Below are 23,637 nucleotides of genomic sequence, written 5' to 3'. Positions count from 1 at the left end.
CCGCAACTGGAGCAGGCAGCAGCAGAGGCCGAGCACAGCCAAAAACAAATTCACAGAATTTGCAGTGTGGCTCTTTAGCTCTCAACCCCTAGTTGCTTTTGGTGAACTTGGGCAGCAGAAGGTTCCCAGGTGGCTCAGTGGTAAAGAACCTGCCTGCCAGGCAAGAGACTCAGGAGACTGGGGTTCAATCCCCTGGAGCAGACAATGGCAACCCACTCCAGTGTTCTTGCCTGGAGAATCCCATGGGCAGAGGGCCCTGGGGGGCTGCAGTCCCTGGGGTCACACAGAGTTGGACGTGACAGAGCACGCCCACACTGGCAGCCAAACAGTGACACCTCGTGACTGGTAGAGTCACACCAGTGTCGGCCATTAGCAGTTCTCTAGAACATTCCATCACTTTTATACCTAGCAAGTGATCGTGAACACTTAAGGGGGCTGCAAAATCATCCTTTTTCTGCATAGTGGCAATGCTCAGCTGTGTCTGACTCTGTGAGACGCCATGGACTGTAGCCCACCAGGCTTCTCTGCCTGTGGGATTCTCCAAGCTAGAATTCTGGAGTGGGTTGCCATGCCCTCCTCCAGGAGATCTTCCCGACCCAGGGATCGAACCTGCGCCTCCTGCATCGCGTGGTGCTTCACCCCTGAGCCTCGGGGAAGCTAATCAAAGGGTCTGGTGTTGATGTTAACACTGAGGAGCGAAACGATTGCTGATCTCTCCTGAGGCACTCACACGGCATCTCTTCAGCCACTTGAGGTTTGCCCTGTCCTGGGGTTCAGGTCCATGGTTCTGCCAACACGTCACTGTTGCTGCTGAAAGGTCAAGACAGCTTTCCTTTCGGTTCCTGGAAATTCCCCTGCCCTGCCTGTCCCCACCACACGTCTGCAGGTAGGCGTGAGTTGGTCAGGACACACCTCTGAGCCCGGGCCCCTCTGATCGTGGGGAAAGCGTCACATGACTGTCCTCCTCACAGTAACAGTTTGGAAGCCCTCCTGGAGGACATCTCTTCTAAGAAGTATTTTGGGAGAGTGATGTCACCACGACGGTGACACAGGCCCTTCCTGACTTCGCTCGCCTCACAAGCAGGGCAACTGACCGCCTTGGGGACTGGGACAGCACTGAGGACGCCCTGGAGGTCTGGGCGGAGGCCACAGCGCCCTGACCCCAGGGACCGGGAGACCACGCACCGGGTAAGAAAGTGGCCACAGGCTCAGCACGCTGCCCCTCCCCCCGCTGGCACCACACCACGTACAGGGGCCCCCTCGAGCCTCCAGACCCCCGAGTGGGACAAGACCTGGGGTGGGGGCAGCCTCCCCCGACCCGCCCCCAGCACTGTGCGCCGCTTTGCTGGGTGCGGATTCGCCTGATTTAGATCCTCAGACTGGAGTTTTGCTGACTGGAGTTTTGTAAGAGCTGTTTGCCCAGGTCCGGGCAGGAGCTGAGTCACAGCCCTGCCTGCTGGCAGGCAGCCGGCCAGCCCTGTCTGGCCAGGAGGCTGGCAAGGACTCCTGCAAGCTGTGTGCCCGGCTGCGCTCAAGCTGGGGGGCGGCAGCAGAGCAGGTGGCCCCCAGAGCGAAGCTGGGGACCAGCGTGGCCCACTCTCTGCTGCCCACGGGCAGCGGACAAACTCAGGGCCAAGGCTGATGGCAGCTCCTCGCATCTCCAGGCTGGAGAGCCGACTGGGAAACAGGGTGGCCAGGAGCAGCCCCTCCCCTCCCGCCCGGGCAAGGGAGCCGGGCACACCCCCACCCACGTGCAGGGTGCCTCGAAGCGCCGTCTGACCGGAGGACCAGCAAGGGCTCCTGGAAGTTGTGTGGCCCAGCAGGGCTCGAGCTGAGAGTTGGGTGGGGCTGATGGTTTGCCAGTGACTGTCTGATCAGAAAGCTCAGGGTGCGTGTCGGCTTCAGTTAAGAAAGCCCAGATTTTCCAGCTGATTTTCCAGCTGAGCCAGGGCAGGGACTCAGAGGCCTGCTCATCACTGAATACAGGCTTCAGCCTGAGCAACCAGAGACCCACCCAGAGCACCCGGGAGCCACAAAGCCCATCAACAGCCCCACGTGCAGGGGTCTTGGACGCAGAGCACAACCTGTGGCTTCCCCTGTCGGCTGACCAGAAAGGTCAGTGCACACTCAGACCTGACTTGGTCCCCAGGCTCACAGCAAGCATCATACTCAACAGTGAAAGGCTGAGAACTTCTCTAAGATTAGGAACAAGGCAAGCCTGCTCTTCCTACTCCTATTCAGCAGTGTTGGGAGTCCTAGAAGATCAATCAGCCAAGACAAAGAAGCAAAGGGGAAAGTAAGACTATCCTTATTTATATTTGATTTTATGTAAAGAAAATTCTAAGGACTCAACCAAAAAAATCTAAGATTTCAGTAAAATTGCAGGATACAAATAACATAAAAATCAGCAGTGTTTCCTATACACTGGCAACAAACTTTCTGAAAGAGAAATAAAGAAATTGATCTCAGAATAGCATCGAAAACAAAATCATTGGAAACAAATTTTACTAAGAAAGTGAAGGATTTCTACTCTGAAATCTACAAGACATCAACGAAAGAAATTAAAGACACAAATAAATGGAAAGACGTTCTGTGTTCATGGATTAGAAGAGTTAACTTTGTTAAAATAGCAATATCATGAAAATCTACCTATAGATTCAATGCAATCCCTATCAAGATTCCGATGACACTTTTTTTTATAGAAGTAGAAAAAAAAAAACACCTCTAAAATTCATGTGGGGCCACAAAAGGCCCTGAATAGCCTAAGAAATCCTGACAGAGAAGAACGAAGCCAGGGGAATCACACGTCCTGATTTCAAGCTACACTGTAAAGCTATAGTCCTCAAAATAGTGTGGAGCCAACACAATGACAGACAATTAGACCAATCGAACAGACGGCCCAGAAATAAACCAAGTCGTATATGGCCAATATTTGACAAGGGAACCAAGAATACTCAATAGATGATGCTGGAATCATTAGATAGTCACAGGAAAAAGAATGAAATAGGATCTATGTTTTACACCATTTTCCAAAATTAACTCAAGATAGATTAAAAACTAATGGAAGTTCTGAAACTACAGAACTCCTAGAGGAAAACATGGGAAAATTCTCCCAGATGTGGATCTGCGCGATGATGTTTTGGATACGCCAAGGAAGGCACAGACAGCAAAATAAAAATTAAGCAAGTGGGAGGACGTCCATCTGACCAGGTTCTGCACAGCAAAAGAAATCAACAAAGGGAAATGCCAACCTACATGATAGGAAAACTGTATTGCAAACCATATATCTGATAAAAGGCCAATATTCAAAATACATAAAGAACCCATATAAATTCAACAGTAGAAAATAAAATAACTCAGTTAAAAAAGGGGCAAAGGAGCTGAGCATTCCTCCAGAGAAGATACCTGAAAAGTGTTCATCATCACTAGTTGTTAAGGAAATTCAAATTAAAACCACTGAAAGGTTGTTGCTGAACCACAAAAGACGCTGGGATTCTTGCCCTCCGGAGGAGAATTCAATCCGGGGCCGGAGACGAGGCCTGGTCGCTCAGAGCTTTTGTGTAATAGAGTTTTATTAACGTATAAAAGCGACAGAGAAAGCTTCTGACACAGACATCAGCAGGGGATGGAGAGTGCTAGTGTCAGCAGCGGAGTTACATACCTTTTAATTAGTTATTACAGTGAATCGGAAGAGTGTCTGGAGGTTGTGAAGATCTTACTGGACCTACTCCCATAATTTACATTTTAAGATAACAGGTTTAGCCAGAAGGCTTTTTCCAGAAACTGTCTTCAAGCAGGATACATTATTGTTATATAATCCTAAGGAATGTAGAGGGGGAAAAAAAATGTTTTTCCTTTCTTCCTCCTTGAGAATTCCAGACCCCTCTCTCCTTGGGGACCCCTGGACTTCTTATCAACCTGCCTAGAAATTGACTCTCTCACCACAAAGCAATACCAGCTCACACCTGTTAGAACCACCATCACCATAAGGCGAACACTGGCAAGAACACGAGGAAAAGGGAAGCTTCAGGCACTGTCGGTTGTAAACTGGTGCAGCCACCATGGAAAACAGAGCAGGTTTCTCAGAAAATCATGAGCAGAGCTGCCATTTGGTCCAGAGATTCCACTTCTGGGTATTTATACAAAGGAAATGAAAACACTAACTTCGAAAGATATCTGCACCCTCAGGTTCATAGCAGCATTATTTACAATAGCCAAGATAAGTTTTTTTTATCAACAGACAAACGAATGAAGTTGTGGTATATGTAATATACATGTACATATATACATGGAGAGGGAAATGGCAACCCACTCCAGTATCCTTGCCTGGAGAATTCCATGGACAGAGGAGCCTGGTGGGCTACATACAGTCCACGGGGTCACAAAGAGTCAGACACGACTGAGTGACTAACACACACACTATATATATAATATACATTTATATAATATATAGACAATTAATATAATACCATACACAACAGGAAAAGCAAGGAGATCCTATGGTTTGTGACAACGTGGATGGACCTTTCCCTCAGTTATACTAAGTGAAGTCCCACTGAGAGAGGAAATACTGTACGAACTCCCTTATATTGGGAATCTTTTTTAAAAAATTTAAAAACAAACTCATGAAAAAGAGATCAGACTTATGATTACCAGAGGCAGAAAGTGGAGGGGGGAAAGGTTGGAGAAAGGTGGTCTAAAAGTTCAGGCTTCCATCTACAAGATAAGTATGGGTGATGATTCTCGTTTGCACTGATTTGATACAAACCTAAGTGAAGTCACTCAGTCGTGTCCGACCCTTTTCGACCCTGTGGACTGTAGCCTACCAGGCTCCTCTGTCCATGGGATTCTCCAGGCAAGGATACTGGAGTGGGTTGCCGTTTCCTTCTCCAGGGATCTTCCCGAACCAGGGATCGAACCCGGGTCTCCCGCATTGCAGGCAGACGCTTTACCGTCTGAGCCACCAGGGAAGTCCCATGTGATACAAAGGAGTGTTATTAAAAGAGTGAATCTTTGCGATCTCATCGTGAGGAAACCTTTTATTTTTTTTTCCTTTCTCTTTTCTTCTTATTGTATCCATATGAGAAGATGGGTGTTAGATGAACCTATTGCGACCATAATGTCTCAATAGATGTAAATCAAACTGTCCACCATAAGCTTACACAGTGATGTATGTCAATTATTTATCGATAAAACTGGAGGGGAAAAAAGAAACATTTTTGTCTTGCTAGAGAGCAAGGTTTATTGCAAACCAAGGTTTAAAATCCCTCTTAAGACAAAGGGGAACGCCAGGAGGGAGACTGAAGAAGCGAGCCTGTAAAGCAATGATGTCAGCGATTGATTCCTGATTAGAAGAGGACAGTTAGAGGGGCGGGGTGGGAGAGACCAGAAGCAGGCCCCCGGCGTGCCTCTGCACAGACTCACAGCTCCTCAGGAGACCTTGGCTGCTGGTGAAACGTCTGGATTGGCAGCTACTGGGAGGTGCGCATGGAGCCAGTTAGAAAGTCCAGAAGGTCATTCTGGTGTCTTTGAACAGCGAGTAGCAGGAGAAAACCCTAGGAAGGTCTTGTGTATCAAAATATAAGTCTTTCATGGGTAAAGACAGATTGGAATGGAGGTAAGCTAGAGTGTTGCTGAGGACTAAAAAGGATGTCAGATAACTGATAAGATTGGTGTGAAAAGTGCGTGTTATGCTAGGAACGACATTTTAAAGGATTTTTATTGGAGTATAGTTGCTTACGGTGTTACGGTAGTTTCCACCATACTGTGAAGTGAAGCACCTATGCTGTTGGTTAGTTGCCAAGTCGTGTCCGACTCTGCAGCCTCAAGGACTGCAGCGCGCCAGGCTTCCCTGTCCTTCACTATGTTCCGAAGTTTGGGTAAACTCCTGTTAACTGAGTCGGTGATGCCGTCCAACCATCCCATCCTCTGCCGTCTGCTTCTCCTCTTGTCTACAACCCTTCCCAGCATCCCAGGGTCTTTTCAAATGAGTCATTTCCTCACCTCAGGTGGCCAAAGTGCTGGAGCTTCAGCTTTAGCGTCAGTCTTTCCAATGAATATTCAGGACTGGTCTCCTTTAGGACTGGCTGGTTTGATCTCCTTGCAGACCAAGGGACTCTTAAGAGTCCTTCCCAGCACCACAGTTCAAAAGCATCAATTCTTTAGTGCTCAGGCGTTTTTATTGTCCAAATCTCACATCCGTGCATGACTACTGGAAAGTCGGCTGTTACATGGAGCCCCTCTTTGGGGAATTTCCTTCTGATTTACGTTACCGCAGGGCACTGTGTGGGAGACGGCCGTGGCACCCGCTCCAGCGCTCCTGCCTGGAGAGTCCCGTGGGCGGGGGAGCCTGGTGGGCTGTGGTCCATGGGGTCGCTGGGAGTCGGACACGACTGAGCGACTTCCCTTTCACTTTTCACTTTCATGCATTGGAGAAGGAAATGGCAACCCACTCCAGTGTTCTTGCCTGGACGATCCCAGGGATGGGGGAGCCTGGTGAGCTGCCATCTATGGGGTCGCACAGAGTCGGACACGACTGAAGCGACTTAGCAGCAGAGGACTGTAGGGTTCCCTGAGCCATTCGGTAGGTTCTCATCAGTTATCTATTTCATACATAGCATCACTAGCATATACGTGCGACGTTTCTTGGAATATTGTCCCCACTGATATCTTCATCTTAGCCAGTTAACACTCACTGGTGATCTGTGTCAAGGCTATTCCAAGGGCTTTCCCAGTCATTAGCCTCTTGAACTTCTGCAACCCTCCTTTTTCAAGAGGCAACTGAGGTTTGAAGAGTCAGTAATCCATTTGAGATGGTCCGGCTAAAAAGTTACAGGATTAGAGTTGGATCCTCAGGTCTCATTCATTTCTGTGGTTCCCATCGCTTTTTGCAGACCATGCTGCTCTCATAGCTTGGTAAGTGTGACAATTTATGTTCAGTCGAGGCCCAGAACTGTCATTTTCCACAAAATGTTATTTCCATAGGAATAAGTTAAGCTGCAAGGAGAAGAGCTTCATCACGCTATTCATATGGTATGGCTTGCTTCCCTGAACCGGGTCACCACCCTGGGTAACACCTACCTACACTGTGAGGTTTGCCTTATTAATCCGAGCTAGATAAAAACAACTGGCTGCACAGAGCTTTCGAAACAGTCTTCAAACTCCAAGTTTTGCTAATAATTGAAGAGAACGACTCGCAATCAGAAGGGCAAGCGATTTTGCTTCTTGCTTATTGGCTGTGAGAGATGAGATAAGCTCTTTAAACTCGAGATGGACCCTGTCCCGGACGATCACGCTGGCTACATGAAGCCATTTACATTTCTATTTTAATCAATTACAATGAAATGCAACTATGGGTTCACTTCCTCCGCTGCAATAACCACGAGGCTTTCAAGCCCGTAAAGCATGGCCAGTGCCACTGAAGAGGGGCGTTCACAGTTGCATTATTCTTAATTGATTAAAAAAGAAATTTAAATGGCTGCTGTGTTGGATGGCGCAGAAAGTTCTCTTAGACAACACTGGTCTAAATCTGGAATTCAAACCCCTCGAAGTCTTCTGATGCTGTTTCCTGTCTGGTAATGGGTCTCAGATCTAAATGATAATCACCGCACCGTAAGTAAGACAGCGTGTAAAAGGCTTTGCAAGCCATAAAGTGTTACATAAATCCTGTTACCTTATTGCAGTGCTGTGAAATCATTTAGTCTTTGACACACTAATACTTTGGCCCTTGGGTCTTACAGTCATGTCAGCTCTTTTTCAGAAGTTGAATTATGGATCTTGAAGCTGACATGTATACTTTGTCCTTTAAGATAGTCACATATATCTAATTATGTAATGTAGGCAATTATACCATGTGATATGAAAATCATCACTTTCCCACATGGACCATATCTATTGGAAATTAACAGAAAAAAGTTCCGGTCCACACAAGCTGATGAGAGTCCTAAGTGTTGCCTGGTTAGGAAGCGATGACTGTGGGTTGCAGAAAAGGCGAATAACAGTGTTGGGGGCCTCGTGGAGTCAGTGGTTACCAAGTTTATTAACTCTCAGCAGCCTCGGTGACTAATGCACGTCTCACTCGGACTCCAGGACAGAACGTGACTTCTGAGTCGGGCTGGTGTCTTTCAGGGAACTCCGGAGCCGCCCGGGCGTGTAGCTTTCAGCCGGCGCCATGGAGAGGAACCTGAAGAATGTCCTCGTGGTCTCCTTTGGGTTTCTGCTGCTCTTCACTGCCTACGGAGGGCTGCAGAGCCTGCAGGTAGGTGTGTGAAGGCCATCTGACCTCCCCCTCGGGATGCCTCCTGGACACCAAGATTATCCGTGCCACAGACAGCGAGGAACGTGGGTATCTGTCCAGGTCACCCTCCCCAGTCCTCTACACAGACGATGGCTCTACACGCAGCCTCCGCTCCTAGTTCAACGCGATTGCACAACTGCTGGTGTCTGACCCTTGGACGAGCAGAGCTGGACTTGGGTTGGGGTCTGATAAGGTCTGCCTTGCCTTTTGTGGGTGAGAGGAGACACAGACTGATCACTGTGAATCTGTGGTCGGGCAGTAACGTGAATCCATCAGAGGTCCGTGTGCATTCCTGCCTGATCTGCCCCGGGCAGTCCCTATTCTGATTACGCTCACAGAGAATGAAATTTCAGCCCAGGGTGATGCCCAGAGTCAAGTTGAAGGATCATCCGTGACTTTGTAGACATTGCTCAGAGCTCTGGGATGTTGTAATGTGCTAGCATGTGTGAAGCACCCGTGTTTTTGTGCTGCACTGAGCCCGTGTTGAATGTGGTGAGTGGTGTCTGGAAGGAGAGTTTAGCGAGAGCGTGGACCTGTCGGTGCCACTGTCCGCACAGGAGGAAGTTGGCCAGGCCACACTCCCTGGGCCCTGGCATGGGCCGATGGGGTCAGAATTCTCAGGGACCAGTTGCGATCTCAATGACAGCCGATTGGCCCCTGGACTTAGTAGCCAGGGCGGGGGGGGGGGGGGCATGCCTTAGGATGTGCCAGGATTCCCAGCTCTCGGGCTGAGACTGCAGGACTCGAGGATACACGCGATCTGAGGGCCTCCCCAAGAGCCTGTCGGAGCAGCCTCTGTGTGGGGAGAGCGCGCAGTTGAGGGGAGGCCACGCTGGCCTCCCCGTCTTCCCCAGGGCGCCTGCTGGGGGCCCGCCGTCACCAGCAGCTCCTCCTCAGAAGACTAGAGATATTGGAGAACCAGACCTCCGACCTGTCATGGGAGGAGCCCACCTACCTGCTCACCCTGCTCTGTCCCTGCTAATCGGGCCGTATCTCCTCGCCCACTGATCCAGAGCACGTCGTGTCTGGATGCTTGCAGCCGGGCCTGGCTTAAGAAACAGCATGTGAGGATAGCACGGATGTGGCCTTCGGGGGGCTGACTCCCACCTCGGAGGGGTCTGCCTGCCTCCATCTCTTCCTTCTGCTTTCATCTGCTTGGCGTCGTTCTCGGGCCCAGAGAGGTACCAGAGGCGGCCACGAGCAGGCCGGCGTCCCAGCCCTGGTCTGGACGTGGTCGTGCACTTGCCGGGGACCCCGACACAGGTCTACGCTGCCTCCCGCACGAGCAGTCAGCCTCCTGTTTATGGTTCAGGTCACAGTGCGAATGTCACGTCTCTCCTCCTCCTTCCCTGTGCCCGGGGCACCACGTCTGGGAGAGGCGGCCCTGTGTGTGCACCTGGGGTCCTGTGGTTCACCCTGCACTGTGTGTGAATTCCACGAGGCCGGGCCCACCCCCACCACTGTGCCGCTGTGTCCCTGCCTCAGCGCTCAGCATGCTTGGTGGCCATTTGGTGAGTGAGGTCGTTGATATGTGCTCATCTGCTTAAGCCCCCTCTGGGGTGCTCCGCGGGAGACCCAGAGCCCGTCCCTGCTGCAGCGCCCTGGAAGAGAGCTTAGCGGCTCTGGCTGAAGCATCTGACCCTTCTGGGCTCTCTCCTCTCAGGATGGGGCCTCTGTAACCCACCCCCTAAACATCCCGGCCCCACCTACACCCCCTGATGTTTCCCTGGTTACCCCCACGTCCTGCAGGTCTCACGCCTTCCAGAAAGTCTTCTGGCACGAGAAGGCCTGGCCTTCGTGTCCTCCTAGGAGCTTGGCCCCCGAGTCACCCCGGCAGGGCTCACTGTCCCCTGCGGTGGCCTTTGGGCAGCATCACTGGCCTCTGATATCCGTGCAGGTGTCTTTTCTTTGAGCAGCCCTGGAGCCTCCCATCAGCCGCTGCTGGTCCACGCTTGTGACCGATCAATCACCCGATCGACTTGCAGATCGAGTTGAGTGACCATCCTCGTTGTTGAGTACAGGTCACTTCCATGGGCTTTTTCTTGGGCATGTATTTTGCAAGTTGGCTCACATTTGCAAAGACAGGCCTTTGAATACGGTCGCTCATGTAAGAAAGAGGCATTTGCTTTTGAAAGTTGTTTCCCGTGTTGAAGGTTGAGACCCAGCTTCCTTCCCAGAGGTGGACAGTGGAGCGCTATGGTCAGTAACAGACATATTTGCTGAATGGCCGTGGGGCTGTGAGTGGGAAGGACATTCTAATGCAGAGCCCCAATGCCAGCTTCTCATTAGCACATGAAGGGGAAAGTTCACCAGTCAGGAGGCGTCAGGTTCGAGTATTAAGCAAGTAAGGGGCCCTGGCCAAGCCTGTTCTCTCCCTCCATGCTCCAGGAGACTAGTTATGAGCAGAAATTTCCGGTAACCCTCACTTCACAGTAGACTATTCGACTTCTGATTCCAACCAGATTTTAGAATTTTCATGGGTCCAGGTCTTATTTTCAGTGTCAGTTAACTGGGCAACGCGATTAAGTACCTACTGGGGGCAAGGCACCTGGGGAGATTCAGAAAAAGCTCACCCCCCTGAGCTCAAGACCCTCGGAGACGCTTGACCTGCGCTTGAAGAAAGGGCACCATCTGGACAGAGGAGGATGGTCAGAGGGCGGGGCAGCTACCCCGAGGAAAAGAGCCCATCCTGGAGTGAGAGCTCGGCCTGCGGGCCTGCAGTCTGCAGGGGGCTTCAGGGCGCCCAGTGGCTGGGTGGGGTACTCTGCTCTGTCTCGCGGGGGGCTTGGTAGGAAGGAAGGTGAACGGTGCCACTGTTTACTTCTGGGTTTGGGGTCGTCTGGACTAGTTAGCCAGGTGTGCAACTCACACGGTGCATGTCTTTCCCAAGGGGCCAGGGCTACCGATCCAGCCGGAAGGAGAAGGAACGCGGGAGCTCTCAGTTCAGTGTCTGCCTGCTGCCGACACTTGAGCCGTGGTGGTTTCCTGAGTCTGGGGCTCTGGCTTCTGCGGGGAAGGGACCCTCTTGGGCTCACATTTCTTCTCTGCTGTGTGGTCAGTGGCCTGGAGCCCAGCAGGCGTCCCTCCATGAATGACCGCAGGGTTGGCCTGAGCAGGACATGGAGGAGGAGGAAACAGGGCCGGGAGGACCCTCGAGAGGGAGGATCTGGCTGCTGGGGGGAGCACATGTCTTCTTCCCCCCTCCTCCCCTCCTCTCTCCCCTCCCCCTCCTTTTCCTCCCTCCTCCTCCCCCTCCTCCCCACCCCCTCCTCCTCCTCCCCACACTCCCCCTCCTCCCCACCCTCCCCCTCCTCCCATTCTGCGTCCTCCCCCTCCTCTCTCCCCTCCTCCCATTCTCCGTCCTCCCCCTCCCCTCCTCTCCTCCTTTCCTTTTAGAAGTGAAATAAATAGAAGAAGCAATCAGGCTGGTTCTTTCACAGCAAAAACCAAACGTCACCCCTGCCATGGCCCTTGCCAAGCGGGTCTGGTGCCTGCCTGACCTGTGGCCCCTTCACACTAAGCTCGCTAAGCACTCAAGTGGGAAACGACAGCACTGAGGAGCGAGCCTCTGTGTTTACACGGCTTCAGACCGGAGCTCCTTGCTCAGCCGCAACGCTCGTCTCCCGAGTAGCCTGGGGCCACCAGGGCTCCCGGCCACCTGGACGCCCTCTCCCCTCTCACCAGGGGGCGGGGGGCGGGTGCTGGAAAGCCTGAGCCCCCACCCCGGCTGCCCCACAGTCTCTGGGCTGCCGGTCCCTGACCCACTGCCATCCCCTCTGCCCCGTCCCTCAGCTGGAGGAGAGGAAGCCTGCCGCTGGGCCTCGGGGGCAGGGGGCGGCCCCGAGCGCCCGGCCTGGGCCTCGGACGCTGACGGCCGGTCGTGTTCCCGCAGAGCAGCCTGTACAGCGAGGAGGGCCTGGGCGTGGCGGCGCTCAGCACGCTCTACGGCGGCATGCTGCTGTCCTCCATGTTCCTGCCGCCCGTCCTCATCAGGAAGCTCGGCTGCAAGTGGACTCTCGTGCTTGCCATGTGCTGCTATGTAGCCTTCTCCCTGGGCAACTTCTACGCCAGCTGGTACGCCCGCTCCCAGCTGCTGCCCGCACCCTGCCCCACGCCCGGGGCAGGCCGTGACCGCGTCCCCCGCTTTCCCACCAAGACGCCCCTGTCCCCTCTGCTAGGCCATGCTCCCCCGACCCCCCCACCCTGCCTGACCTCTCCTCGGGCCCCCAGCTTCCCTCCTGGGCCAGGGAGGGCACTTTCACAGCCCCAGCAATGAGGGGGGAGAAGCTGCCTAAGATGTGGAGGGTGAATTTCAGGGGGAGCGGGCAGAGTGTGGCCTGGGCCAGACCTCACACGCTCACCCCGTCACAGAGAGGGCATGCAGTAGGGCTGGAGCCGGTGTCCCGGGCTGCACCTGAGCTCCGCCTGCTCCGGGATAGACAGGGGCCCTCAGGGGCCTTGTTCCCAGGGGCACGCTGCTCAAGCGTCTCCTAGGGGGACGGACGCCCCTTGTCACCCAGGATGCACTGATGTGCTGCTAGGTCCGTCCCACTCTTTGAGACCCTGTGGCTTGTACCCCACCAGGCTCCTCTGTCCACGGGATTCTCCAGGCAAGAACACTGGAGTGGGTTATCGTTGCCTACTCCGGGGGTCTTCCCGACCCGGGGATCAAACCCACTTCTCCTGCACTGCAGGTGGAGTCTTCACCGCTGAGCTGTCAGGGAAGCACGCGGGGAAGATGGCTTCACATTATTCCTTCTCTGGTTACCAGAGTCTCAGACGGGATCCTTACGGCAGAGAGTGACAGACAGGGAGCTGAGTGGATAGACAGACAATAAATCAGGTTAAATCTTCCGCCATTAGAAATACCTAGAACCGGCCCAGTCTTATCTGCTGTCCCAGCTCACGGTAGCTGCATCCAAGCACAAAAACACTGACACCAAATTTCACTCTTGCAAACGATCCTGAACCAGAAAAGCGTCTGATTTTCTCAGTCATCTGAGTCTGAGGGCGACTCAGTCAAACTGACCAACCCAACACGGTGACACTTCCCTGGGCCGGGCCGGGAGCTTCCTCCTCCTCAGACAGAGGGAGGGAGGAAGGGGCCAAGGCAGGCCTGTCCGTTCGTCTCTCAGGTACACTCTGATCCCCACCTCCGTCCTGGTGGGGCTGGGAGCCGCCGCCCTGTGGTCTGCACAGGGCACCTACCTCACCATCGTGGGGAACATGCAGGCGCGGAAGACGGGACAAGTCGGCAGAGACGTGGTCAGCCAGTACTTTGGCATCTTCTTCCTCATATTCCAGTCGTCTGGCGTGTGGGGCAACCTGATCTCGTCTCTCGTGTTCGGCCAGACGCCCACTCGAGGTAACGGAAAGTGGGGGCCACCCAGGGCCTCTGGTCCCGTCCCTCACGTCCTCATTCAGGACATGAGCAGTGGTCACGTGGGGCCCTGAGACCTGGTTCTCAGACTGCCTGGACCCGGCTCCTCCCTGGACAGTCTGGGCGGGTCTGAAGGCCGTCTGGTGCCCGGGTGCCTTGGCCGCCACTCCTTAGGGAGGGGTGCCCTGGGGAAACTCAGGGTCACTACCTCTGGAATTCGAGTTCACGTGTCCTCCAGTTCAGTTCAGTTCAGTGGCTCAGTCATGTCCGACTCTGAGACCCCATGAACCGCAGCACGCCAGGCCTCGCTGTCCATCACCAACTCCCAGAGTCCACCCAAACTCATGTCCATTGAGTCAGTGATGGCATCCAACCACCTCATCCTCTGTCGTCCCCTTCTCCTCCTGCCCTCAATCTTTCCCAGCATCAGGGTCTTTTCAAATGAGTCAGCTCTTCCCATCAGGTGGCCAAAGTATTAGAGTTTCAGCTTCAGCATCAGTCCTTCCAATGAACACCCAGGACTGATCTCCTTTAGGATGGACTGGATGGATCTCCTTGCAGTCCAGGAGACTCTCAGGAGTCTTCTCCAACACCACAGTTCAAAAGCGTCAGTTCCTTGGTGCTCAGCCTTCTTTAGGGTCTGACCCTCACATCCACACATCCATGGGGTAGTAAATCCTCTAGACTAAGAATGGTTTCCGTGATTTATTTTCCCTCGGAATCGATTCATTCACCAGCGTTTTCAATATTACACGAAAGGCCACCATCCCCAACAGATTTGAACACTGCATGACCAGGGTCTTAACTTTCCTCTCTGCCCGGCCTCACCCAGACAGGGTTACAGAGTGCGCGTCTGTTTTACGCCTGCACACTTTGCTGTCTGAAGACTTCAACCAAGGGCAGAGGAAACGCATGTCTGCAGTCCTCACAGGAAGCTTTATTAATGGGGAAGAGGTGCTAACTGTCCCGTTATCAGGAATCTCTCTCTCTGCCTTGATCTTTTGTACTGTTCATCCACTCAAGTCCCAGCTTTCGGAAATAAGAATCTTTCCTCCCTCTTTGCTCACATGATGTCATCCTTGCTGAGTACCTCCGCAGAGGGAAATTGCAGGTTTGATAGACACCAATCATTACTCAATATTGCCAGAACTGTCAACAATCGACCAACAGAAGCTAGGGTGAAAGTTCAGGCTCTGACATGACTGGTGTGGAGGCGTGAACAGGTTCACTTTTAAAGACATGCAGACAAGTAAGCTTAATCTCTCCCTGGTCACTGGACACAGAATCTGAGGGCTGGAAAGTACGTTGGGAGCCTTGAGAGGCTTCTCCACCTTCCTGTGCCTCCAGCCTCCACGCTGCCGCCTTGTCCCCGGCTGCGCACCTCCCGACTCACAGGAATGCCGCAGCATCTCGTGCGCTGAGATCAGTACTATGGGAACGATGAGACACCGAGGATGCTTGCCTGTGAAACGTGTCCCCTTTCTTCAGAGATTCGATGTGGGTCTACTGAGAGTCACTGATTGCTCACATGTCATTCTTTTTACGGCTAAGAAACACTCAGAGAAAGTATGAGCGAACCTGCCCACGGTGATGGGTCTCTTCACAGATGAGCCTCAGAACCCAGTGGGCCTGACACCCAGTCTAACATATCTTATTTATAATTCAGAAAAGTGGAAAACTTTTAATGAAGTTAGCAACGCAATATAACTAGTAGCTAGCATTTATTCCACCAGCATACAGATGTTTCCGAGGAGAGACGTGTCTGAGACACTGGATGGAACAACCTCCGTGGTTGGCTCTGACCCATGGTGGGTCTCATGCTCCGTGTGGCCACACTCTCCCTGGCACATCCTTCCACGTGTGCCGTCTCCTGTTGCGAGTTCCCCATGTCCTCAGTTGGCCTCTCTGCTTCCACAGGGACCATCCCAGAGGAGCAGCTGCAGGCCTGCGGGGCCAGCGACTGCCTGATGGCCGTGACGTCCACCAACAGCACGAAGCGGCCCTCCCAGGACCTCATCTACACGCTCATGGGCATCTACACGGGTACGTGCCGGCCCCAGGAATCCGGGCAAAGCAAGACCTTCCTGGGTAAAAGACCACCTTCCCAGGGCTCAGATGATCTGAGCTTATCTGCACACACCCCTCAGAATGCGTTCAGCTGGGTGGTGCCCAGGGCCTTCCCGCATGAAACCCAGTGCAGCAGCCTCTGCTGTCAGAGGTCTCGCTTGATGATGGAACCAGCCCCACGTCTGCACCATCCAGGCCCGCGGTCATCACGTGTGCTTACTGAAATTCTAATTAACAAAAGTAAGATGACTCTTCCGAGGTCACACAGCAGCCACGTTCCAAGCGCTCAGTGGCCACTAGGGGCTGTGGCCGCCCTGTTGGGTGGCACCGAGGTGGCCCACAGCCTTGGTGAATCGGCTACTTGCAGGGCTTCCCTGGAGGCTCAGATGGCAATGAATCTGCCTGTAATGCGGGAGACCCAGGTTCAATCCCTGGGCCAGGAAGATCCCCTGGAGGAAGGCATGGCAACCCTCTCCAGTGTTCTTGCCTGGAGAATACCATGGACAGAGGAGCCTGTGGGCTACAGTCCGTGGGTCACACAGTCAGACATGGCTGAGTGAATGTCACACTTCACACTTCAACTACATCTGGTTGGATTTGGAAGTCCCAAGTCTTGGGCTTATCACCTTTTCCTGAAGCATATACTTAAATGACTTCTGAGAGGCTGGGGCTGGGCGGGCGTCTCCCACTGCCCACCTTTGGTATCTGTGAAGCCTTGTGGCTCCCACTGGTGGTCACGGGGCAGCAGAAGGTGTTGGACACTGGAAATTTGTGAAGAGATGGCTGCCCAAGGGGAGTGAGTTCCTATGACGGCGCTTATCCTTGTTCAGTCGCTCAGTCGTGTCCGACTCTTTGCAATCCCACAGACTGCCGCGCGCCAGGCCTCCCTGTCCTTCTTCATCTTCTGGACCTTGCTCAAACTCACGTCCATTGAGTCGGTGATGCCACCCAACCATCTCATCCTCTGTTGTCCCCTTCTCCTCTTGCCTTCAATCTTTCCCAGCATCAGGGTGTTTTCCAATGAGTCAGCTCTTTGCATCAGGTGACCAAAGTATTGTAGCTTCAGCTTCAGCATCAATCCTTCCAATGAATATTCAGGGTTGATTTCCTTTAGGATTGACTGATTTGATCTCTTATCCTTAGATGCTTATTTCAATGAAAAATTTCTAAATGACCCCACTACTTTGGGCATATCTTTAAATTAGGTGGTTGGGTTATTATTATTTTTTTTTTTTTGGTGTCCATTTGAAGAAAATTTAAGGATATTCTTTATCATTCTTGAATTCTGGAGTCTGTGAAGGTCTTGGATTGTATCCTTCTTAATGACCATGAGTCTGATAAGAGTCAGATTTGATGGGACTGAGGGCACAAGCCACTGGGAATCAAAGGCCATGAGGCCGTGTGCATGGGCGGCTCATCTCCATGGTGAGAGCAGATGCACCAACACTCCAGTCTATTTCAAAGTCACTTCCATATCAGAGGAGCCAAGGGGGGCCTTAACGCTGATAAACCAGAGTAAGCGCTAGAGATGGGGCCCAGAAAGCAGGCAGACGAGGTCCTGGCTGTCGGTGACCTTGGAGGCCAGATGTGCACTCAGCTAACTGAAACCAGTTGAACAGGATGAGTGTTTTGAACAAAGCTCTCAGATGATGAGCAGTTACATCTCCTTGAGAAATTGGGTTCTAGGGATGGTGACTGCAGCCATGAAATTAAAAGACGCTTACTCCTTGGGAGGAAAGTTATGACCAACCTAGATAGCATATTCAAAAGCAGAGACATTACTTTGCCGACTAAGGTCCGTCTAGTCAAGGCTATGGTTTTTCCAGTAGTCATGTATGGATGTGAGAGTTGGACTGTGAAGAAGGCTGAGCACTGAAGAATTGATGCTTTTGAACTGTGGTGTTGGAGAAGACTCTTGAGAGTCCCTTGGACTGCAAGGAGATCCAACCAGTCCATTCTGAAGGAGATCAACCCTGGAATTTCTTTGGAAGGAATGATGCTAAAGCTGAAACTCCAGTACTTTGGCCACCTCATGTGAAGAGTTGACTCATTGGAAAAGACCCTGACGCTGGGAGGGATTGGGGGCAGGAGGAGAAGGGGACGACAGAGGATGAGATGGCTGGAAGGCATCACGGACTTGATGGACGTGAGTCTGAGTGAACTTCAGGAGATGGTGATGGACAGGGAGGCCTGGCGTGCTGTGATTCATGGGGTCGCAAAGAGTCGGACACAACTGAGCAACTGAACTGAACTGAACTGAACTGAACTGAGGGCAGCTCTGATGGGAAGGTGGTACCCAAGCCAGGTATTGAAGGATGAGTAGGAGTTTATCAGGCAGAGAAGGAGAGATGAGTGGGTGCTGAAGGCAGAGAAGCCCCAGAGGGAGCCCAAGGGGCTGGAGGCTAGACGGCAAGGCGGGGAGCCCGTGTGTGTGCGTGTGCGCTTGTGCGTGTGCTGGGGCCCCTGGAGCCCCGCACAGCAGCCTGTCCCCTCCTTGTCCTTTCAGGGTGCGGTTTCCTGGCCGTCCTACTCACAGCCGTGTTTCTGGAACCCGTAAGAGATGCTCAGCCGGAAGGTGAGGGCGAGAAGCAGGCGCCCCCTTTCTGGTCCACTTTGCTGTCGACGTTTAAGCTGCTCAGAGACAAGCGTCTGCGTCTCCTGATCCTGCTGCCGATGCTCAGCGGGTTCGAGCAAGCCTTCCTGTCGGGCGACTACACGCGGGTAAGAGAGGGGCTGGCTGGCGGGCGGCTTGGGGCTCCCTGGGCTGCACGCAGCCCTTCCGGCCTTGGGGGAACTGCCCATGGGGCTGGATGTGAGCTCACCTGGCCTGGAACCAGGGTCGCCTCTCGCTTGAGACGTGTCTCCAGGTAAAGGACCAAAGCCGTTCGGGAGTCGTTGCAGTGACCCTTATTTGCCTGCATCTCACCCCGTGTCCTTGTCTTAGAGTGGAAAATAGAGAAAACACTGAAATTCCTTATTACCTAGCTTTTAAAAAATGTTCATTCTAAAGTCTAGTTGATTGACAGTGTTGTGTTACTCGCGGGCGGAGAGCAGAGCGGCTCAGTTACACGTCTGTGTGTGCACGCTCTTTCTCAAAGCCTTTCCCCGTTTAGGTTATTGCAGATGCTGAGCAGAGGTCTCTGTGCCGTGCAGTAGGTCCTTGCTGGTTATCCACTTCAAATATGGCGGTGTGCACACATCCACCCCAGACTCCCCAACTGTCCCTTCTCTCCCTTCTTCCCCTGCTGGTTACCATAAGCTCGTTCTCTAAGTCTCTGAGTCTGTTTCTGTTTGGTGAATGAGCTCACGTGTATCATTCATCACAGGATACTTGTCTTTCTCTGGCCGACTTCACATAGTATGATGATACTCTCTATTCGAATCCATGTCGCTACCAGTGACGTTATTTCATCCTTTTCATGGTTGAGTAATATTCCATCTATTTTGGCTTTATTGACTATGCCAAAGCCTTTGACTGTGTGAATCACAGTAAACTGTGGAAAATTCTTCAAGAGATGGGAATACCAGACCTCCTGACCTGCCTCTTGAGAAACCTATATGCAGGTCAGGAAGCAACAGTTAGAACTGGACATGGAACAACAGACTGGTTCCAAATAGGAAGAGAAGTACGTCAAGGCTGTATATGGTCACCCTGCTCATTTAACTTCTATGCAGAGTACATCATGAGAAACACTGGGCTGGAAGAAACACAAGCTGGAATCAAGATTGCCGGGAGAAATATCAATCACCTCAGATATGCAGATGACACCACCCTTATGGCAGAAAGTGAAAAGGAACTAAAAAGCCTCTTGATGAAAGTGAAAGAGGAGAATGAAAAAGTTGGCTTATAGCCCAACATTCAGAAAACAAAGATCATGGCATCCGGTCCCATTACTTCATGGGAAATAGATGGGGAAACAGTGGAAAGTGTCAGACTTTATATTTTTGGACTCCAAAATCACTGCAGATGGTGACTGCAGTCATGAAATTAAGAGACGCTTACTCCTTGGAAGGAAAGTTATGACCAACCTAGACAGCATATTGAAAAGCAGAGATATTACCTTGCCAACAAAGGTCCATCTAGTCAAGGTTATGGTGTTTGCAGTGGTCATGTATGGATGTGAGAGTTGGACTGTGAAGAAAGCTGAGTGCCGAAGAATTGATGCTTTTGAACTGTGGTGTTGGAGAAGACTCTTGAGAGTCCCTTGGACTGCAAGGAGATCCCACCAGTCCATCCTAAAGGAGATCAGTTCTGGGTGTTCACTGGAAGGACTGATGCTGAAGCTGAAACTCCAGTACTGTGGCCACCTAATGTGAAGAGTTGACTCATTGGAAAAGACCCTGATGCTGGGAGGGATTGGGGGCAGGAGGAGAAGGGGACAACAGAGGATGAGATGGTTGGATGGCATCACCGACTCGATGGGCATGAGTTTGAGTGAACTCCGGGAGTTGGTGATGGACAGGGGGGCCTGGCGTGCTGCGATTCATGGGGTCGCAAAGAGTCGCACTGAGCGACTGAACTGAACTGAGTAGCGATGTTGAGCATCCTTCCACGTGCCTTTTGCTCCTCCGTATGTCCTGTCTGGAGAAAAGTCTATTTGGGCCCTTAGCTAGTTTTTGAATATTGAGGCACAATCTAGAAAGGAAGGTGGCTCCGCATGGTTGCCCTGGCTACTCAGATGCCCTTTCCCTGGATGCCCACCTGACCCCTGCACCGTCTGCCCACTTTGTTCCGAGAGGGGGTCCTTCTTTAGGCCTGGCTGGAGCGGAGCCCCAGGTCTGGCTGGCTACCTTTATCGAGGGTCTCTCCCTGAGCCCCTGTCTCTGGAGCCCCTGCCCAGGTGGGGTTCTGTCCTGGAGACCCCGGTGGGATGCTGTAGAAGGGATGTCACAGACAGGGATGGTAGAGAGGTTTTTGCCCAGAAAGTGTGGGAGAGGAGCTGGGCGTTGGAGGGAGACAGCCAGGGCCAAGGCTGGACCCTCCGGCCTGTGTCGAGAGGCCCACCCCCCAGGACCACCACTCATCCTCCAGGGAACTTCCACTCCAGTCCCCCCATGGCTCCTTCCCAGGAGGGGCTGCCAAACTTGCAGGAGAAAGGGCAGGGTACAGATTTGAGTTCCAGATAAACCGCAAACTCCCCTTGGTGTACAGCCCCGCACGTTCAGGCGCCCAGGGCTGCCTGTGGCCTCTGCTCTGAGGACTATCCTGTTGGAGACCTGGAGTTTCCAAGAACAAGGGGGATGACACAGAGTCCCTGGGTCTGGACGAGGCCACTCCCCTCGGACTTGTCACAGACCACCGCCTGTGAGCTCAGGCACAGCCGGCACCATCCAGGAGCCAGGGGCCTCCTGATGTGTCTGTCCTGATTCTGCAGAGATGGGCGCATCGTGAGAGCTGCAGCCCGTGAGCCCTGGTGCCCCGGGGCCCCTCCGCCCCCCACCTCCCGGGCCTGGGGCAGGAGGTCTTCCTGTTCTCATCTCTACCGAGATTCCCTCCCTGCTCCTTCCATCTTCTTTTTCATTAAGACCTTATTTTTTAGAGCAGTTTTATGTTCATGGCAAAACTGAGCAGAAATTACAGAGATTTCCTGTGCCCGCCCCCCGCCGACCCCACCTGGCTACGGCCTCCCCTACTGCCTACAGTTCATCTGTCCGTTTGTCACAGCTGGCGCACCCACAGGGACACGTTCTCATCACCTTGCATCCAGCATCTCCCTGGGGGCTTGCTCTTGGTGTGGGTGTTCTGGGGGTTTGGACACAGGCATGATGACATGAATGCATCATGACCACATTGTTCAGGGCAGCTTCAAGGCCCTAAAGCACCCCCCAGCCCCCTGCTCACCCCCAGGTCTGTCCTCAGCCAGCCGCCCACAGGCAGGAGGGGCACGGCCCGCCCCAGGAGAAGACTTCAGACTCAGAACGGCAGTGCGCCACACCTGCGGTGCAGGGACACGGGGAGGAGGCCTGTCCAGACGGTCCTGTTAGCTCTCACTCAAAAGGGGCGCCAACACTGTCCTCGCCCTGGGAACAGAAGGCCTGGACGAGCTTTCAGGCCAACTCAGCAGGCCAGCGGTCACACTGCAGATGGCGTTTTAGCACAGCCTGGACTCCCTGACTTGGATGAGCCCCAGAGAGCTGCGGCTCCCGCGCCCGGCCCCGAGCGGGACGAGGCTGGCGCGGGTGACGGTCTGCCCTCTCCCGCAGTCCTACACCACCTGCGCCCTGGGGATCCCGTTCGTGGGCTACGTGATGATCTGCTTCGGGGCCGTCGACGCCCTGGGCTCCGTGCTCTTCGGGAGGCTGGCCCGGTACACCGGCAGGACCGCGCTCTTCGCGCTGGGTAGGCGGGTGCTGGGCGCGGCCCGGGGCGGGTCCAGCTGCACTGCGGGCAGTTGCAGCCTGTGTGAAGGGGGCCGGGGTTGGGGTGAGGAGCGGGGTCGCTGGAGGCACACAAAGTAGGGGGGACGGAGGTCAGGCGGGAGGCAGGGGGCCTCCCAGAAGGAGGAGATCTTGGTTCACGCGCTGGATGAAGCTGGTTGTCTAAACACGCATCCCCTTCTGCCTCCCCTGGGGGACCAGGAAGCAGCAGAGACAAGGTGAGGATGAGGGTGTTCAAGGAAAGAGCTAGCCAACAGTGACAGTCCCGCGGGTCTGTGGTGACGCAGCGAGAGGGAGGGGAAGCCAAACCATAGTGCCGGCCGAGGCCTGAGTCATTCGATTCTTACTGAGGAACGCAGACACCTAGTAACTCACCCGGGGTCACGCAGCCCCGGGACACCCTCGAGGCACCCGCTCCACGTGCTCCTCTGCCGCCCCGGAGGGTCACAGGCTGCTCTGTCTCCCCGGTCGGGGGGCGTCACAGGGCCTGCAGACTCACGAAGCCGAGACCTCAGGCTGTGAGGACAAAGCCAGGAGGAGCGAGGAGGCCTTGCTCCCCGTCCTGCTTGGAAGGCCCCGCTCCCAGACTTGGGGGCCCTCTTCCCCTCCCCTCCCACGCCCCCCACTCAGTGAGAAGCAGGGGTCCCCACTAATGAATAAGCCCAGTGTCTCCCACCCTGAGCCCCCACAATCTGGGGCCTCCTCTGCCCAGCAAGATGACACTTTGCTCTAAGACACAGAGGTACGTCACCCCAAGGCTCCCCCGCCATTGCTGCTGTGAAGACCAGAGGCGGGCAGAGTCGCGCACCTGCCAGGGGTGCCCCCTGGCAGCCTGCACGGGTCAGGTCAAAGGCACCAGAGAAAGCGGGCAGCAGTAGTCTAGGGAGCAGGGGGTTGGAGGCTCGGCCCGCGGCTCAGAGGGACTCAGAGGAGCCCCCCGCCCCCCCGCCCCCGCCCCCAGGGGCCGTGACCCAGCTGGCCTGCATCGTTGCCCTCCTGCTGTGGAAGCCGCACCCCAGCCAGCTGCCCATGTTCTTCGTGTTCCCCGGCCTCTGGGGCATGGCCGACGCGGTCTGGCAGACACAGAACAACGGTGAGTACCTGGCTCAAGGCCGGCCCGCTCAGGGGGCCCCAGCTTGGCCGGCTGCGGAGGGCTCAGGGCCCCTGAGGGAGACGGGGAGACGCGTGTCAAGGAGCAGGGGCTGGAGGGCAGGCCCCAATTCCTCTCGCGGGCTTGGATCCGCAATGCCTGGGAGAAAAGACAGCAGAGCCCGCAGCTGTCCTTGCTAGCGTGACCGTCCCGTCGAGGCTTCCCCCGGGCGAGCTCCTCTGGGCAGAGCGATGTCCTGCCCGTGTGTCTGGGCAGAAGCGCTTCTGTCTGCTTTCAGTGGAGGTGTGGGGAGGGGCCAAGGCTTACAGGTTACATGCCAACGTCCCTCGGTGGACGGGGAGAACTGAGTTGGGGGTGGGACGGGTCAGTGGCATATTCATCCTGGGGGTCACGCCTGAGTCCCGT

At 54.0% G+C, this 23,637-nt stretch overlaps 1 protein-coding gene across 2 annotated transcripts in view; it reads left to right on the top strand.

Annotated features, from left to right (window-relative positions):
• The first annotated feature begins 1,114 nt into the window (after positions 1 to 1,114).
• The window catches only part of UNC93A (unc-93 homolog A), a 28,018-nt gene continuing 5,495 nt past the window's right edge, over positions 1,115 to 23,637 (top strand). Inside the window, exons 1-8 of one of the 2 annotated variants that reach the window (XM_068985433.1) lie at positions 1,115 to 1,188; positions 8,128 to 8,257; positions 12,189 to 12,370; positions 13,432 to 13,661; positions 15,594 to 15,719; positions 18,250 to 18,464; positions 21,948 to 22,083; positions 23,083 to 23,214. In XM_068985433.1, the coding sequence (XP_068841534.1) occupies positions 8,171 to 8,257; positions 12,189 to 12,370; positions 13,432 to 13,661; positions 15,594 to 15,719; positions 18,250 to 18,464; positions 21,948 to 22,083; positions 23,083 to 23,214 (1,108 nt within the window). In that variant the 5' untranslated portion in view covers positions 1,115 to 1,188; positions 8,128 to 8,170. Of the gene's footprint in view, positions 1,189 to 7,586; positions 7,612 to 8,127; positions 8,258 to 12,188; positions 12,371 to 13,431; positions 13,662 to 15,593; positions 15,720 to 18,249; positions 18,465 to 21,947; positions 22,084 to 23,082; positions 23,215 to 23,637 lie in introns of those variants that run through there. The other variant, XM_068985434.1, reaches the window with a different exon arrangement.

Source organism: Capricornis sumatraensis, chromosome 13 (assembly GCF_032405125.1).
Source record: "Capricornis sumatraensis isolate serow.1 chromosome 13, serow.2, whole genome shotgun sequence".
Classification (NCBI taxonomy): domain Eukaryota; kingdom Metazoa; phylum Chordata; class Mammalia; order Artiodactyla; family Bovidae; genus Capricornis; species Capricornis sumatraensis.
This window is presented reverse-complemented; position numbering and strand designations above follow the sequence as displayed.